Source organism: Urocitellus parryii, chromosome 6, assembly GCF_045843805.1.
Source record: "Urocitellus parryii isolate mUroPar1 chromosome 6, mUroPar1.hap1, whole genome shotgun sequence".
Lineage (NCBI taxonomy): Eukaryota > Metazoa > Chordata > Mammalia > Rodentia > Sciuridae > Urocitellus > Urocitellus parryii.
In genome coordinates, this window is record NC_135536.1 from 8840734 (window position 1) to 8860791 (window position 20058).

General features: G+C 34.6%; 1 protein-coding gene across 3 annotated transcripts in view; it reads right to left on the reverse strand.

Moving 5' to 3' along the window:
• Vrk1 (VRK serine/threonine kinase 1) overlaps window positions 1-20058 on the reverse strand; it is an 87838-nt gene that overhangs the window by 11459 nt on the left and 56321 nt on the right. For all 3 annotated transcript variants that reach the window (XM_026399422.2, XM_026399420.2, XM_026399421.2), the window contains 8 exons: window positions 18836-18905; window positions 17904-17991; window positions 14538-14646; window positions 14300-14392; window positions 12069-12201; window positions 11198-11318; window positions 10849-10907; window positions 7431-7609 (listed from right to left, as the gene is read on the reverse strand). In XM_026399422.2, the coding sequence (XP_026255207.1) occupies window positions 7431-7609; window positions 10849-10907; window positions 11198-11318; window positions 12069-12201; window positions 14300-14392; window positions 14538-14646; window positions 17904-17991; window positions 18836-18905 (852 nt within the window). The remainder of the gene's footprint in view (window positions 1-7430; window positions 7610-10848; window positions 10908-11197; window positions 11319-12068; window positions 12202-14299; window positions 14393-14537; window positions 14647-17903; window positions 17992-18835; window positions 18906-20058) is intronic.

Below are 20058 nucleotides of genomic sequence, written 5' to 3' on the forward strand. Positions count from 1 at the left end.
AACAAAAAATATGATCAAATAATAGACAAATATCTGGGAAATCAAAGAGTCAAAAAAGATACTTAACTCTAACAGAGAATTAATCTCTATAACGAGAGTCAATATAAAAAGCTTATAATTGCTATTCTCCAAGAGACTCAGACCATTACAATAGTAAAACAATAAGATGAGGTGCAAAGAAAGTAACAGTTTCCTTAAAATATGACTGGAAGGGAAGTTGGGAATGTAGCTCAGTGGTAAAGCATGCTCCAGGACAGGGGATGGAATTTCAATACCCCAAAGAAAAAAATATATATGACTGAAAACAAGGATGGATGAAATGAGTGAGTTAGAGGAAGCCCACAGACCCACCCAGAACAAGGTTAAGGACAGAAAAGAAAAATCTGAAGAAGAGTCAGGAGATGCGGAGGAGAGAGCTAGCTTCCACAGTTCCCAAGCTCCTCCAGCCGGAGGTCCTTGGAAGGGAGATAAAAGAAAAGAAAGCACGTACACACATGCCAAGGTCAAGTTTGCAAGAGTTTAAAGATGGGTATTAAGTGTTTAGACACGAAGGGGCCACCAGGTATCAGGAAAGATATGAAATACACACTATTGTGAAATTCAAAATGCCAGGACAGAGAGAAAATGAGAGATTCAACACTAGAAAAAAAAAAAAAACAGGAATCCAACAAGAAACAGAACCAACAAAACTGGATGCTAAAAGGTAACAAAGCAATTTCTTCAAAAATAAGAACTCTATACATGGCCAAATAACTCAACTAGAACAAATACAGACAGGATTTGAAAAGTTACCACTCAAAAGTTCTTTTAAAAAACTTACTTGAGGGCTGGGGTTATGGCTCAGAGGTAGACTGCTTGCCTACCATGCATGAGGCACTGGGTTTGATCCTCAGCACCACATAAAAATAAAAAAAGATTCTGTGTCCACCTATAACTAAATATAAATATTTTTTAAAAAAACTTACTTGAACATATACTCTGAAAACTGATTCCAAGGGAAGGGACAAAACAAGAAAAAAAGTTGGTAACAAAAATATCAGTAAGACTCATCAACTTAATGATACACAGCATACAAAAAAACAAAAACTACAACTAAAATCTCAGACAACTCTAATGAGAAATGGTTGTGAGGAGTTAAGAGAATTCATTCTTGTGGAAAAAAGACTCAGACTCTAAATGATCACACAAAAGTTAAAATGTTTTAAAAAAGAAATGACTGAGGACATTTGGGGGATAACATTTCACAGCTTCCTCCCACCTAAAGCCTGAAGAAATGTACCCAAAATAACCACTAAATATTTCAGAAATATTTCAGCTACAAGCAGAAGTGGAAGAACTTCACAGCTCAACCTTTGAAGGTGATGACCAAGCAGTTTGCCAGCGCCTTCCAGGAAGCTTCAGGGAACAAAATATGAGTGAACACCATTCACAAGTCGTCCACCAGTGCCTCTCAATTAGAAGGCAAAAAGTTAGCCAGCTTGGAAAACAAGACTTTGAAAAGCCCCTGAAAAAAGGAGATACTCCTTACTCCCACAGACCCACCAAGAGCAAGACCATAGATTCTGCTTTCCTCCTTCAGCAGAAAAGTCTGGATAAAGAAAGCGAAATAACAGAAATCATTATAGACTAATTATCTTCAACAATAATCAGGGAATCATCAGATAACAAAAAGAAAAAGAAAGAAAACATAAAGAACTAAAGCCATGAGGCGATATGGTAATGTGGGTTACTAAAAATGACCCAAGTTAATGACTCAAAATTTTGCCTCTTAACTAGGAAGAGAATGGAAGCAACTAAGGGTGGGCTGACCAAACAGTCTGGCAATGGCTCACCAGATCCTCCTCAAACACACACCCTTAGACAAATAAAACAAATTAACAATACTGAGTCCTCAAATCAAAACTGTTAGGTAAAAAGAAAAATAGTCTCATAAGATGGGAAAGCCCAAGATTAACAAATTCAATAACCTGGCAAATCCAGATAAAACTTCCTGTTCAATATGAATAAGATCAAAAGAAAAAGCATGCCAATGACATCAGAGCACCAAAGGACAAAAAGAACTCTCTGGCATGCAAACAACTACTGAAGGCTCCACCCTGAAAGAAAATGTCACCCTCCAAAAGGAAGGATAGTTTATAAAATGCATCAAAAGCTAAAAAGATGGAAGAAATGACTTTTTAAAATAGGAGAACAAAGGCATAAGGAGGAAACTGTAGAGTGGAACAAAAAACAGTCATCATCACAGTACTCACATGTTAGAAACAGGAAAAACAGCAGAACCAGCGGATGCTGAACGACACAAAGGAAAGGCTTGAATTAATCCCAGAAACTCAGAAGAAATAATAATTAGGCTGTTAGAAGAAGATAGAGATGGATGATGTGTAGGATGCCTCCAGACATAGAAAAAACACAAACACAACTGAGATAAATGAAAGAACATCTAAATAAAGATAGGGTCAGCCATGTTCACAGAAGAGAGCTCTGCTGCTAGACAAGTCAGTACACACATGTGATACTGCTGACTCAGGAGGCTGAGGCAGGAGGACCACAATTTCAAGACCAGTCCAGGCAACTTAGCGAGGCCCTGTCTCAAAAAAATAAAAGGGGCTGAGGATGTGGCTTAGTGGTAGAATGCCCCTGGGTTTCATCTCCAGTTCTACGTGCGTGTGCCCACATACACACACAGTTTCATACATGCACACCCAAAAGAATACTATAAAGGAGACAGTTCTTATCAAATAGATCTATAGTCATAATCTGATTCTAAAATTCATCTGTAAATGCAAAGGGACCAAGAATGGCAAAGACAATCTTAAAGAACAACAAAGTTAGAGGACTTACGCCAGCAGATATAATCATGAAGCCAGTAGTTCAAACAAGTAATGGCACTAGCACAAAGAACAATAAGCAGGCCCATGTGCAGAAGGGGGTATCCAGAAATAAGTCCCAAACCTACAGCCACCTGAGTGCCCACTGCAGTGGTCTTTTGGATAAGTGGTTCAGGCTGGGGGTTGGGAGAGACACATACTAACTCATACCATGCACAAAAAATCAATTTCTATTAAATTATAGACCTAAATGTGATGAGTAAAATCATCTTCATGATCTTGAGGTAGACATAATTTCACTAAGTAGAATACAAAAAGCACTAAACAAAAAGACTGATTAACTGGGCTTCATTAAAATGAAAAACTTATTTATCAAAAGGCACCATATTAAAAGAATGAAGAGATAAACCACATACTAAAAGATAGTGTTGTACATGTAGTACATACATACCAAGTACCTGACTTTGACAAATTAAAAGAAAAAATTTTTAAAGGGGAAAAGAATCACAATGCACTTCACCAAAAAAGGGATGATAAAGGTCAGTAAGCATATGAAAAGGTGCTCAAAAATCAATATTCTTCAATGAAATTAGCTTAAAACTATATAAAAGTCAGTTTACACGTTAAAATGGGTAAACTGAAGTATAATGCTATAGCTAGTGTCAGTGAGCAACTGGAACTCTCATAGATTTCTGATGGTAGTATAAACTGAGAGCAGCTTTGGAAAAACTACTTGGCAGTATCCACTAAAAAAACTGAACATAAATAAACCGTATGCCTCAGAAATCCACTACATATATACCCAATGTGAAATACATACATATGTTTCCCAAAATAAATTATAATAATGTTTGTTTTAAGTTGGCTTTTGTGTGACTGTGACCAAAATACCCAATAAGAACAGCTTAGGGGAGGAAAAGTTTATTTTGGGCTCATGGTTTCAGAGGTCTCAGTCCACAGACGGCTGACTCCACTGACCTGGGCCCAAGGTGAGGCAGCACATCATGAGAAAAGGACCCAGATGAGGAAAGCCGCTCAGCTCATAGTAAAGTCAGAAAGCAGGAAAGAGGCACATAGGCAAGTGGGCAGGAAAGATGCACACTTTCAGTGGAAGGCTGCTGCTCTATTCAAATCTTTGTACCCTGCTCCAGGCTGAGCACCAGCAGAGGTTTAACTGACAATAGTTGATAAGTTTTAAGAGAAACTGAGAAAAAGGACAACTAGTACAATACAATTGAAAAAAAAATTAAAAATGGGAAGTAAAATGAGGGACAGGAAAGAAGATATGTGTAGATCATTCATAGGGATAATATATACTGTCAGAAATTGAAAAAATAAAATACAAATTTCAGGGCCATACTCTAGATCTACTAAAAAATTCCCTAGGGATAAAAGTCAAGCGAGTCCAATCAACAGCCCTTTCTTTTGAGTTGGGTAAGCAACTTAGTCAAAACCCTAGAAGAAAACAGCTAATGGAGTTATTAGCATTCTTTTAACTTGCTGAGTTCTTTCCAGTAAATTAAGCCATTCTTAGTCCAGATAGGAGAGGGAGTCCAGTAAATTAAGCCATTCTTTAAGGATGGACCACACATTATTGACCTGGGCAGGCCTAGAGACTTAGCTCAGATCAGGTACATAATTTAGGCAATCTACAATGACTACTGAATGTTCATTTAAGAGTGCACACTAACTCCAATAACTGCTGCAATGTACATTCTAATGAAAGTGTTTAGTTCTAATCAACAATGAAAATCTTTGGGCTTTGTACTTTTTAAGGGCAGATTTATACTTGGCCTCTTTCTTTTTCAGCCTTGTACCATTCCAAAGTTCTGGGCTTTAAATAAAACTCTTTAGCTACTAGAAAGAACATATTTTCCCAAGTACACAAATTTCTTATTTAACTGCAGTTTGCACATACATTTCACCATAAAAGAACATGGTTGCAAGATTCAAAAGAAACCTTGCTTTATTCCATTATTAATTTATTCCTAAAAATTGTACCATAAAAGATATCTCTAGTAACCCTACAAGAAATATATATTTATTTAAACTTACCCCTTTCAAAGAGAGACTTCTGATAAACACAAAGTATATATACTTTTTACTTCCAACAATTATGACAAAGGAAAAGAGGGAGCAAATATACTAATTATAAGAATTAATAGTGTTTCTAGTATAAAGCACCATTTTTAGTTTTGAGTCTCCTGGAAACCAGAGCAAAAAAAGACAACTGAATTATAGGCCTTACAAAAAAGAGACAGAGTACTAGTTTCTCAGAGAAAGCTTCCCCCCCTCCCCCCCAGGGAGATGCCAACTTTTCCATCAGTGCAACACTGCTTTCATTTGTTTTAGTGGGGGCATTTACAATTTATTATAAGAAAATGTTTTCAGAAAGAAAGAAAAAAAGAAAGGAGGGAGGGTGTGGGGGCATGCAGGCAGGCTGGCTTTTTAGAAAGTTGTATCATCAGACCATTTCATCTCACAAATGAAAAGAGAAAAAGTGAGAACTAGTTAACTAACTTCAGTTGCATGGATATCAAGCAGTTCCATGATCTTATCTAAACTAATCTTAACCTGTAATAATATCTTTTTGCTATATAGAATAGCCTTGGGTCAGAAATGGGTATTGAAAGGGGTGGGGCACGGAGAGAAACAGTAAGCTAATGAAGTAAACCTCCTCATAGTTCAATTTGGCATACTTTTTTTTTTCCTGCCTTAAATGAAGCTTTAAACATGTAGGAGATGGTCCAACAGGGAATTTCCAGACCTGTGAACCACCTAAGGACACAAGAGAATTATAAGGTCACAGAAAACAAATTTTATCCAGCATGTAGATTCAAACAACAGGGATTTGCAAAGGAAGGAGGAGTTACTCTAGACAAGTCTCACTGTAGGAGAGATCTTCTCAATCAGCAACAGTTTAGAAAACAACACTATAGATATATAAATATTATATAAATATTAATGCAATCATATAAATATTAATGCAAAGAAATCTGTCCTAATCAATAAAATGCATGTTTAAACATGTGTGCAACAATAAGTTTACTATCTTAATGAAAAATTTCACTCAAGATTTCCACTTTACCCTCTTCATTTCAATCCTGAATCTGGCTTTCAGGCCATTTGTAGACCACAAATATGGAGTAAATGCAATTAAGACAAATTTATGAAGGAAGAAGAAAAAAATGTACACATATGACAACACACATGCATATAATTCCAGACTCTATAATATAAAGTTACCAAAAAAGAGACCAGCTATTTGCCAAAGAAAGTAAAATTCATGAACCAATTTTGAAATCCCTATTTCTTTTTTAAGTTAAAGGCTTAGGAAAACCTTTTAGTAGGCTGCTTCTGATTTTAAAAGAGAGGAAAATTTTTCAAGCTTTTTTCTAATAGTTTGGAGTCTGAAATTACCAGAGGAATGTATTAAGATTTATAGAATTAACAAGAGTAAAAACAGCCAATAATTTGAAAAAATATTTTTCTTCTAAATGTAGTTTCCATTTCCTTATTTAAAAAAAAAAAGCTAATTGATTTTACTAAATAATTTCAGATAATGAAGAAAGTAAGGTTATCAATAAATAACCAACAGTATCAAAAATTAACCAACAGTAAATTAATAACAATGCACACCTATAAAATCTAAATTTTTAAGTGCTATCAAGAGCTCTTTACATGCTTATGTAATGATTCTATGATAGCAGGTTATTATTTCTTCATATTTCCAAAAAGTAATCCCCTTATATGCAGATACACTCAACGTTTCTTTAAAGAGCAAAACAATGTTAAAATGGTAGACATACCAAAACTAAAAAAAAATGAAGTTTTTGGGCTGGGGATGTGGCCCAAGTGGTAGCATGGTTGCCTGGCATGCGCACAGCCCTAGGTTCGATCCTCAGCACCACATACAAATAAAATAAAGATGCTATGTCCGCCAAAAACTAAACAATAAATATTTAAAAATTCTCTCTCTAAAAAAAAAAAAGGAAGTTTTCAGCCAGGTGTGGTGGCACACGCCTATAATCCCAGTGGCTAATCCCAGCAAAAGCAAGGCACTAACTAAGCAACTCAGTGAGACCCTGGCTCTAATAAAATACAAAACAGGGCTGGGGATGTGGCTCAGTGGCAAGTGCCCCTGAGTTCAATCCCTGTTACAAAAAAAGAAGAAAGGTAAGAAGGAAAATTTTAAAAAAGGAAGTTATGCCAACTTTCAAATGGTAAACACTTTTCCTCTACCCATTAATAAGATCAACCCTAAGGGAAGACTTGAGAAAAAATAACACATAAATCATTAATTTAGTGCTCCATCAATATCCCACTGCCAGACACCAGCATCTCAAGTTAAAATCATTTTAGATATTTAATAACTTGCTACTGGACATGAGAAATACATAAATATTTATTTTTCTACAATCCTGCACGTACTGTTATGTTGTCATAAAAAGAGTTTTCCTTTGTATACTGGTGATAAACACTTAATTGCCAAACAATCAGTTATTTTCTTCATTTAGCTACTGTTTTGCTTTCCTAAAAATCAGTATTCATTGCAATTATAATCAGAAGAAGCCTGAAGGATAAGTTAATAACAAAATTCACCTTTGTTGCTGTTTTTGCTTTCAAACCTCCATTCTCCACAACACTGAGGTCCAGCTTGCCATCATCCTTACTTCCTATAGCTTTTAGTCCTTGCAAAAGTATATCACGTAAATTTTGATAAAGAGGTTTTTCTGTATAGTCCAGTAATTTCACAGTTTCCATGTATTTAGCAATTTCACCTGAAATAACACAACCATTTCTAACTTTTAATCACAAATATGACATACTTATCTCTTACTCCTAAGAAAATGATTCACGATTATGGTAAAATCAAAATGCAAGCATACGACACATTGTTAAGATATGAATTTGTTAATCATTTGTCCAGCGAAAGTATGTTTTTTCAATTCAGGAATTGTCAGGCAAAATAAAAACATTTTTAATTGTGAAAAATAACAAAAGAGAACATAGACTTAAAATTTAAATATGCATAACATAACTGTAGTTTTCAGCTTTAGAAAAAAAAAAAAACCTAGAATAAAATTCTGGAACTAAAATGTCCTTAAGTACAAGTATCACAGCCAATATTTTTTGGCCATGGAAACCAATATTACTATAAAATAGAGCAGCATTCTTTGTGTTAATAAAAAATAAAACACACCAAAAGCAATTAAAGAAAGGAACAAGAAGACCCAGTTTTTCCATAAAAATCAGCTTCTGGTTTTTCTGCACACTGTGGCAGAACCTTATCATAAGAATAAATCCTAGAAGATCAGCATTGTTCAATATCCAAATTCCTTCCAGGGCTAATGGCACACACACAGTTCTTTCCCCTGACCCACAGACCCACATATTCCCTGCCTCACATGCTGGTTCTTAGATATGTAATTGTCCCCTCAAATCCCAATAAATTCAAATTGAAACTCCTAACCTAACCCTAAAACCTATTCCCTGCAGTTTCCCCTGTTACTGAGAATTCCATCCTGGTTGAGGCCAAAATCCGTTTTTCTTAAATCTCCTCCTCTTCTTCTTCCATTCCACATCAATTCATGGAGGCATTCTGTCAGTGGTACACAGACACACTCACTAATTCCAATACTGGAACGCCCGGGGGCCAGGTACTCTGTGTAGATACTTGGGACACAACAAGAAAAAATCCCAAACTTCCACTTTTTTAATCTGAAAAAAGGGATCTACAAAACACCTAAAACAAACATCACTGGGTCTAGCAAAATACTGAAAATTTTCCCTGAGAAAAATGAAAAATGAAAAAGATCTAATTTTACTACTTCTATTTAGCATTACTGAAAAAAATCATACATTTTTTTAACCAATACAGTAAGGAAAGAAAAGAAACAGAAGGCATAATGAGCAAAATAAAAAATATAAGTCTTTAGCTGCAAACAACATGACAGTACATGTAAAAGAAACTCCTACAGAATCTAAATTTTAAAAAAAATCTAAAAAAAAAAAAACCTACTAGAATTGGTGAATTTAGCAAAGTCACAGAGACAAGGTAAATATATTATAAAACCCATTCTATTTGTACATCCATAAAAAATCAGTTGAAAAACAAAAATTTTAAAACATACCCCTTAAAATAACATTCCAAAACATCAAATGCCTAACATAAATGCAATGAAATATGAGCAAGATATTTTTGTAGGAAAAAGCTATAAAACCCCATCAAGAGAACTGTAGGAACAAATTTAATGGATATATTCCCCATATTAGTCAAATGGAGGACTCACCATTACTACAAAGATGTCATTGTTACCCAAACTGATCTAAAAAATCAATTCAGTCCCAAAGCTCTAGCAAGCTTAGTGCATGATGTACATATGTAGAATTGACAAGGTGATTCTAAAATTTATTAACTAAAATGCAAAGTGCCAAGAATAGCAAAGTCAAGTTTAAAGAAAAATAGTGCAAGAGGATTTAAACTACCAGATTTCACCAGATGCCAAGATGTAAGATAAAACTACAATAATTAAGAGTGTAGCTCAAAAACAGACAAAAAAACAAATGAAAGAAAAAGTTCAGAAATAGATTTATTCCTGATTTATAAGAAAGTGGCATCAGAGGGAAAGAGCAGTCTTTTTAAGAAAGACTGCTGGGTAAACTCCATACCAACCTGGAGGTGGAGAAAAAAAAAGTGACCTCTTATAGAATACACAGAAGTCAACTGCAGGTAGACAACATACCTCTATGTGTATGCAATTGGCAATCTGTAACTGTTGAAAGTTAGAAATGACCTAATAGTAGAACATATAAATAACGGTATATAAACATAATGGAATACTACATAGAAATGAAAATGAACAACTACTCTTCAACATGCAACAATGAGGATAAATTTCACAAATGAAGCACTAAGTGAAAGAAAAAGGATATTAACAGAACTAAAGCTAATTTCATGAGGGCAGGACTTGTATCTATTTCATTCAGTGTATGATTCCATTTCTATAAATCTCAGAAACAAATCTTTGGTGTCAGAAGTGAAGCCAATGAGGATAGGTTAACTGGTTGGAGGCCCAAAGGGTAATTCTGGGAAAACCATATTATATCTGATGTGGGTGGTAGTCTGCAATGTTAAATAGCATAAATAAATAGGACAGACATTTCTCTGAAGAGGAGGACAACTGAGCAAAGGCCAGAAAAGACTTCTGTATATATGATGTGAGAGAGAGAAAAAGAGAGAACGAGCACACTTGTCCCTCCTCCACTGCCACTTCCCTTGCTTTGATTACTATAGCCTCAGAATCTGCACCTCTATAGTGTGTCACAACAGAAGCCAGAAATTTCCCTTGAAGTCAATATCACTATTTCTCCAAACCTTACACTCTTGCTCAAAAAAGGACATATTTCTCAAATCCACTTGGCATCATGTCCCTTCTGCCTAGAACACTAACTTTTCCTCAGCCTTCCACAGAGCTTACTTCCTTACTTCCTCTGACAACTGCTGAAATGTCCCCCATTCAGTAAGGCTATTCCTGATCTCTTTATGCAAAATTTCTATCCTCCTCCCCACTTTATTACCTCTCACATCTCTACATCCTAATCCTATTCTCTGTTTTCTTATTGTTCCAGAGTACTGACTTGAGTATGATAAAATTCATTTACTTGTTTACTATCACTCCCAACTAGAATGTGAGCTCCACAAGGGCAGGGTTTTATTCTGTTTTGCTCAATGATGCATATCCCAGTGCCTAGAACAGTCCCTACAACAAAGCCTCAATGAATACCAGCTGAACAAGTGAGTGAAATTGCTTCTTTTCCTCAAAGCACTGAATAATTCAATGGAGCACGAATATTCACTTGCAGCTCACCTCTGAAAAGGGAAAGTGCTTTTTTAGGCGAGCAGGCTCAGTACAATGTCCCCACTTAAAACACCTATATGCTTCCAATAGAAGGCACTTCACAACACCATGCCTTCTTCTTTCCAGAAAAACAAAACATTTAAGAAGGCTTTTCCTACCTGGCTTGTTTTTCTCAGGAAAACATTTCTCCATCAAATCTGAAATATTTTCTCTGTATCTGTTAAAAATTAAAGAATGGGTCATTGTTTGAAGCTTGAAGTCACAGAATATTGTTAAGAGTTAGTAACAGTAACGAGCACATAAAACAACATTGAACTACATCCTAAATACTCTCACAGGCATTCTTCTAAAATAAATTGAAGTCCAAGAAACTTTCCTGTTAAATAAGTACTTTCTTACTTCCAGATTAGTATCACTTAAAACTACAGTTCCAATTGAGAGATTCTGACCAAGAACATTTGCCCTATCATGCTTCCACCCCCCAAAATAACTCAATTTGTTCTTTACCTAATTTTGGAATCTCTAACATAGTTAGGATCTTTCAAATTATCCTCCCAGGGGAGTTGGCCACTAAGCCACTGAATCATGCAATAACCAAGTATTTCCAAATCACCACGTCTTGATGGGGCTACAAACACAAAAGAAGAAAATTAAGCATAATAAAATAACTTTTATTTCAAATATGTGTGTGTCTATAGACACCTATATTATGTACTATATATGTATATATAATATGTATTATATAAAAACATGTATATTATATATACATATATACATATATGTATAATACATATAGTGCAATAAGGTAAAACAAGTATTACTGACAAACCCTAGGATTTCAAACTAAGTCTATACATGGAGGAAATAAACTATAAAACAATGACACATTTAATATTGTCTTTGGAAAGCCTGAAGATACTAAAAATGTTAAGAACTGGGTGTTTGAGACTCTCCAGTGTTCGACATAGAAAATATAAATGACTGCAGAAGAAATAAGCTTAATCGGTGACAAAATAAAAGCTACCTGTTCTAATATTGTAGCTGAATAAGAAACTTACAGACATTAGAAAAGAAAACAAACCAATATTTCAATTAAAGCTATTTAAAACCAAAAAGAAATCTTCACTGTAATGAAATGAACCACCTTGCCACTGCAACATTCTTGGACATCTTGGAAGGATAGGACATGAGAGGGAAGAGAACGCATGAGGGCCATGTTATATAACTGTAGGAGTCTAACCTCTGCCCTCTATCCCCATCCCATTCTGCCTCTTTAATTCTTATCTCCCTGTTTATATTTATGCATAATTAAGACTCATGTAGGAATTCTGTTGAAAATATTAGCAGCGTATTTCTCAATCAAATACCGAGGACATACCCACGCCATTGTGTGCATCAATGCTGGTGAATTCAAGAGTGCCATCATGACATCTTTTGGGGTCCTCTTTGTATTCTTTATGAACTCCTTCTGGACAGTACCGATAAGCAAGGCCATAATCTACCAAGTAAACCTATAAATTTCCAAGTACCAAGACAAATTAAAGCCAAAATCATTGTAACTATACTACTTTGCTGTACAGAAATAAAATACTTCATTTGAGGGTGCATTCACCTACAAGGACAAACTACAGCACCACAAACAGGTTAGAAGCAAAATGCACACGATAACAAATATTCAATTCTGAAAGGCTTTCAAAAAAAAAAAAAAACACCTTTTTGCAGTTCTGAGTACCAAACCCAGGTCCTTGTGCATGCTAGGCAAGTTACTCTGCCTTGGAGCCACACATCCAGCTCAAGATTTTTTTTTTTTTTTAATAAAAATGTTAAATGATATGTCGCCATGGTCCAGAGTATTACTTGACTTTGTATACTTTTTAATGTATGTACTAAACTTGTAACCAATCTTGTCTCCTCAATTTACCAACTCTTATAAATCTTATTTTATCCTATAGAGAGGTTAAAACAAAATTGAGCACAAAGTCAATCATCAATACATGTGGCAATACAACTAGCACTTCCCAGAAAGAAAAGCACACAGAGCATAAGACTGCTAACAGAACAGATAGATACAAGTTATCTTCTATTCCTATTACTTCACTCATAAAATAATCAAATATGAATTTACTTCATAAAAATGGTTCAAGGATCCTAATAAAGATCATTAAGAACTTTTAGATAAGGCCCTTATCTACATTTAAATACTGTATATTAAAGCAAGTCTTCATAATTTAAGCTAAATCTGAATACCACATACACACATATCTGGGGGCAGATACATGTGGATCTGAGTAGCACATAAGACTACATATTTGGCTGTCTTCTATCCTATAGCCATATATTACATCTCTAATTCTGGGTAACTATTACAAATATATGCATGCAGGCAAAACAGGAAACTGAAGTAAAATATACAAAGATAGATCTAATACTGAAAGAATAATCTCTGAAAGATAACAGAGCTACAAAATATTTCCACATAAACAAAAGCAGCATGCTTTAGTCAAGTGCAACTAATGTAAGTTGCATTTTTATCATATTATACAAGTCCACACTACTTTAATTAATGGAATCCTTACTGCTCTGGTTCTTGGCTATTTTATTTTCAAGAGAGAAGCATCTTAAATGAGATGGCTAGAAAGAGTTGGACTAATTCTGAGACTGCTTTTAAGATCTGTGAGTCAAACTATAGCAACTTTCTTCTGTTAAGCGACCCTTATGCCCACCACCACTGATGTGGGAGTGGAGGGGAGCAAACATACAAGATAATGGTAAAAAGAGAGCCAAAGCAAAAGCAAAATGAAGCAAGAGGGAATTAAAACAAGGTTTGAAAGAAAAAAAAAGAATGACATAAAATACTAACAAATGATTGCAATAATCAAAGTACCCAATATATTTAGAATGTTTAAATCTTCTATATGTATCAAGCTAAGAAATGAGAATTAAGGGCCAACTATGAGTGTCAACTAAAGCTCACTTTTATCAAAATTATGGAAGATACAAGAAAATTATATAGATTCTTCTACTCCAACTAAACTGATCCCCCAAAAAAGGTATAATAACACTAGCTTTTCTCCTTGCCTTAAACAGTAAAATATCACAAAGAGAATGTAATAATTTAAAAAACGCACATTTAAATTCCAAACACTAAGGGTATACAAATTTAGACAGCTCAGATATTTCTGTAAACCAATTGATTTGAATAATCAACATGTTAAAGACCAAATTTTCCAAGTAACAGAACACTTACATTTGATGGATTTCTTGAACAAAGGAAATAAAAAAAGTGACAAAGCAGACAGGCAAACATAATTCATTGGTGTACTATATAATTTTAAGCTTCCACCCCCAAACAGCTATTTGAAATTCATTTTGTATCACAAGTACTTCTTCTGAATATTATTTAGGGCAAAATAGCCAACTTGATCAAGTGCCAACAAATTGCATCAAAAATGTAGAATGTTAACTAGATAAAAGTGTCAAGAAGAAATATTATTATTACCTTTTTACTTCAAAAAGTAAAACTTCTGCATGGGTTCAAGAGTTCAAAGCAACCATATTTGTTTTCAAATAATACATTTTAAACAGGAGAAACTAAAGTTCCAAAGCTACCTGGTCAGGATTCTTGTAGCTCAGAAGAAGATTTGAGGCCTTAATATCTCCATGTACATACTCATGCTCATGAATATATTCCAGAATATCCAGCTATGGAAAATATCATACAAAATAAATTAATGCAGTACCTAACACAACCAGCAGAGGACCAAACTTCAACACACAGTTAATACAGCCTTTGCTTTATTAAAAAAATGATTTTTTAAAAAAAACATGAAGAATGTAGCTCACATACAATTCTTAAGCTTAGCTTCAAGACCGTTTTCCGAGAAAATCTTTTGGCATTTGCTTCATATATTTTCTGAAGGTCACTCCCAAAGCGATCCATTATCATAAACCTGTAACTGAAAGTCAAACAAGAAAAGTCAATGAAGAAAATATAACTCAGGAAAACCATACTTTGCACTGAGAACTCTGCTTTCAAAGTAATTTTTTCAAGGAAATATAGAGTAAGACAGTAGTCTAAAAATGAAACAAAGAAATATATACAAACATTTGAAATATTTCTCTCAACCACAAATCTCAACTAGTTAGAAGAGATAATATTTAATTTAAGATAATGCCCACAAAGAGAATCCACCAGATTCATCTATAGCAAAAATAAAACAAAATAATAAAAGCACTAATTATTCTCATAGTTAGTATTAATTTATGTTCCTAGATAATAGCTTCATTCTTTTGACTATTTTCTCTATTTTAAGGTACATTTCAGCAGCACTAATAATCTATATCATGATCATCAACAGATGCTATAATAGAAACATAAAATGTCTAAATGGTATAAACGGATGGTACATTAAAAACTTATTGGCTGAGATTTACAGAAGAAGAAATATCCAGGAAAAATATGACGATTTTTAGTTTTGCAAGAAACCAATCATGTCACCTTGGGCAAGTAACATTACTTCCTTAGGCCACAACTTCTACAGACATAAAATGAAGTATTGAAAACTCACCCTTTCTAAGGTCTGTTATAGCTTTCCAATTCTAAGATTCGGTATGTACTGAAAAACATTACTGCTTTGCAGAAGCTTTCCAATTTCTAACTTGTCTAGTTAAATCATTCAAAAAAATCAATAAATACCAAGACCACACTCAAAATGTATCCAGCTATCTTCCAATAGGGTAGGATTACGAATCATCATCCTCCCAAGAGCCAGTGTATGCTGGATGCCTGGAGTGAGCACAGCACTGCTCTGAGCACTTCAGCCTGGCCCCATCCATAAGGCAGATACTCTGGTCACCCCATCTGTCCTCCAGCAGTTAACCACTATATCCACAGTACAAAATAAACAGCACTAGAAGACAAAAATCCCACTTAAATGTTGTAGGCTTCTATATTAGAAATACAACATGAATTTAAAAGGGAAGGAAGAGCTAACTAACATTAAAAGACAACACACCAAATTTATCAAAAAAAAAAATCAGGATTCTCTCCATTTTTGAACTGGAAGAGAATTAAAGATCTTCTTGTCTATGTATCTTTTAATAAACAAAATAACATATGGAGTGAAGTAATACATCCAAAGTCATACAATTAATTAGTGGCAACAGGTATTCATTCCTGTAAGATTTCCTGGTATCCTGAAATAATAGAGGGAACAGTGATTTTGACTTTCTGATTTCTTTTGTATAACAGGGTTTGAAAAGTTGAGATGAGATTAGGACACATGTACATTTTTGCTTTAACAAATAAGTGATGGGTGTAATATTATAATAACATATATATAACAAAAATACAAACTTCTGCTGACAGTCTGAAAGAGGGTTAAAACACAGTCACTTGATGCAACATTGGTTCTATTAACAAATCATATCAAATAGGTCTTTGTCTTTATCCACAGATCACCCCATCACTATTCCAAACAATCCCTAATCTCACCATTTCTAAATTATAAATATCAACTGAAGCATGATTCTAGAAAGACAATTCTATCTATCACAAAGTAGTAAAATAAAGGTTATTTCTGAAGAACTCCTTTAAAGTAAAACCTTTCATGTATTTTCTTCTGGGGAGTTGGATGTGACAATTCAAGTAATGGGAAAATATAGATCAGTATAAATGATTTCATAATGATAGCAGCTACGTTTTTACAATCTTAACACTGTTCTAAGCTCTCTATGTGTATTAATTTAAATAAGCTACAGGGAAAAGTGATGATTTGGGGCAGGAGAGGTGGTTAGAAGAATAACCTTACTATTTTTTTTAAACTGTTGATAGACCTATAATAGTTATTTTTAAGAGCTTCCATCTAAGAAGTAAATCAAAACCTCACCCATGATTCTAGCACGAGTCATGTACTCAGTTTATAAAACAAATAGGCTGAGGTAAGGTGTCCCATCCCCCACCCCCACACACACCATTTGTGAACAGTGAGCTAACACAGGCAGGAATGTGCCTGGTTCCAGTCCCTACACTCTGGCACTTCTGAAGTTCTCTTCCAGCTTCCTTGCCAACAGCTTATGCCAGCCTATGACCCACCGTGTCTCTCTGGCTCTGGTCACCTCAAGGCAAACTTGTTCTATCAAAACCACAGATAATGTTACATGTGATATCAGGGAGCTCCCACACTCCCCAGAAATGGATGATTGCCAAGAGCTGCCCCTGCTCTATCTTTTCTAATGGCACCAATTTGGTCCACACAACCATGTGTTACACCAAGTCAATACCTGTGACCACCTTGCCCCTCCCAGTGCCTAGTAAGAGAGTAAGCACTAACAAAAGCCTGACAAGAAAATGTAAGAGGAATTCTGCCACAGAACTCCAGGGAAGGTTTCTAGAAAAGAGAAATTCAGGAGATGATGGTATCATTTTCTGCCATTAGGTCTGTGTCTAGAAGTGGGACATCCACCCTGAGGCCATACAATGGAGAACTACAGCCAAGGCAAAATAGGAAGACAAGATACCTGGGCCCCAGGTGATTAAGATGGCTGAGTCAAAGTTTTCCTTTCCTTGTAACTAAGAGCATTCTAACCAATATACCCAGTTCCAATCACTCATGTGAATATTTAAAAGGCACCAATTATTCATCAAAGTATTAGGAGTTTTCTCCAACTCAGCTATGCCAACAACATTCTATTCTCTCAATTCCTAAAATATCTTGAGACAAAGTCACAATTTAGCACTTAACTGTTCTTGAAATGTTTCATGCATTTTGTTTTCTATCATCAACTTTTAAAACTGAAGCCTTCATAAAGAATAAGACTCTAATTTCCCATGGTCAGATATTATATCCAACATGAAATACCAAATGGAATCCTAAGGGCTCTCTTTTGCCTCAAGAATGTAGTGGTATGCATGTGTTTATTTCAAAGGGAGGGAAATGCAGGGCCCTTTGGGCTTTGTTCCCTTTGTCAGGTTTCAGCTAATTGATATTGCTCCATAGAAGTAGTTAAATTAGAGAGGCACACCCGTTCTAACAGAGTATCAGTCTGCTGTTATGTAAAGCAGAAGGTAGAGATAACAGCTTATTCTTCTTATTCGCTGACACACTCTTACCTACTGACATTGTTGGATGCTCAATACATAATTCTTGACTAAACCAAATGGACAGAAAATGCTCAAAAGAGGGAAAAGAAAAGCAAACCATGCAGTTTTTACCTTTTTCCATTTTTATCATGTAGGCCAGATCCCCAATACTTAGGAACACCAAGGTACTTCATTTTATGGGTACGAACCCATTTCTGAACTGTAAGTTAAAACAGAGGCTTGTGATTACAACTACTATACACATAATAATTTTTTTTAAAAAATAACTAAAAAAGTAGGATGTACTTACACAAGACTTCATCTTTATTCATAAAAGAAGAAAAGTACAGTATAACCAAAAACAAAAAGTACAAAGCATTTTTATTAGCCTACAAAATTGTTACCTAAATTGCTTTTAAAGTGAAAAACCTGCAAAAAGCAACTGTATTTCAGTTGTATTTCAACTCTGGCTATGTTTACTTGTTTCCACAGGACAACATGCCCTCTAGCCCAATCTGTAAGTTTGGTTTTCTTCCCTCAGTCATTAGATCTCTTCCTCAATCAGCAAACACAAATCTAGGAGATATAGTAGCTTTTTGGTAGCTTTTCTTTGTTCCTATTGTAAGTTTTGGATTCTTAGAGGGGAGGAGTTAAGATAGAAGGAAGCAGAGCAGCTGGAAGAAGTTCTAATCTTGACTCAGACACTCTCTGTTCTATCTCACCAATTATGCAACCCCCCCAGGTTATGCTCTACAGAATTTAGAAAAATACTCAAAAAGATTTGGAGATTCTTGAGTCTAACTCACAGATTAGAGTTACTGCTAAATTTTTTAACAATATTCCTTAAATCATACTTTATTCTATATATCATCAGTAAAATCTTATAACAAACCTATTAAGAAATCCGAATCATTTCATACAAGTCTCATTTAAATGAAATTTATTTATAAAGCAAAAATTACCAAGGGTCAAAAGATGTAATGCTCTAGTCTTAGATTACACAAAATAATAAAATGGGATTGGTCATTTTAAAAGTATTAATATATGTATATTGTATTTCTTACTTTGCTCTGGTTTAGCAGCTCGCTGGTAAAATTTCAATTCAGTAAAAAGAGGTCCATTGTCACTAGGTTCCTTAAAATATAAGACTTAATTAGTACCAGTACTAGTTAAAATTATTGAGTTATTTACAGTGAACTTTCAACACAGACTAATAAATTAATTTCTTTCAAAACACTGTAATTCTCATACTTAGATTTATAACTGTTTAAAGATTAAGCCCAACTATTTAAGAATCTTTTTGATACTCTCAGAATAGTCCATAACTTATATATCTCTCAAGTTCCATTTTCAAAACCAATAAAATATACAAAACCAGATACACAGCTCAGTCTTTGCAGAAGTTTAAGAAAAACGTTTAAACTAATTTTCATCTTTATTAAGCTTTCCCTTAAGCAAAGACTAGCAACCATGTTAACTGTATCACCAAGGGGCTACAAGATATTTCTGAGATTTAATAAAATCTCAATACCTGATTTAACCAATTAATGGCAAACTCCCACTCTTCTGCTGTTTCTCATCACAGTTTGTTCCAGTGTATCAGAACTAGAAGAAACAGACCTTAGCATTCTGGAACTCCAAAGCAAGCGAACACTGTCCACTGAACTGTATACTTTCCTTTCTGACACAGATTCCCATTATTTTCCAAACCAAGGAGCCCTACAACTTATTTCCCATATAATAATTTAATGTCTAAAAGAAAATGGGGCTTAGTGACAATTTTCTACCAACTTACTGAACTGCATTCATTTCATATTTTAAGGGACATCAACAAATAAAATTACTATCAAAGAGGCATACATTCACAAAAAGGTATTCTGAACAACAAGAAATAATAGCTGGGAAGGAGTTTTGCCTTGTTAAATAAATATGGAAGGGTGAGAAACAGAATTTTATGGACTTCTTAAATTGTGAATTTTTACTCATTTAGTATTTACTTAGTGTTTTGAAATTTTCTTATTTATTATCTAACTTATTGAGAATTGGGGAAAAGTTTAAAAGCAGTGAAACCTTCAAATAAGGAAGTAAACATTTCCAAATTAATTTGAGAGTTGCTCTTCTTTAGGAGGTATGAAGAAAATTATTTTGGATGGAATAGCTGCATAGCTTTAGTTCAAGGTTCAACTGAGCAGTAAGAGACCTCATAAATGAGGCCCATCATCTTAACTGACAGAAAACATGTGAAAATATATACAACTGTTTTTTTCCCCCACTCAAAAACCCTCAA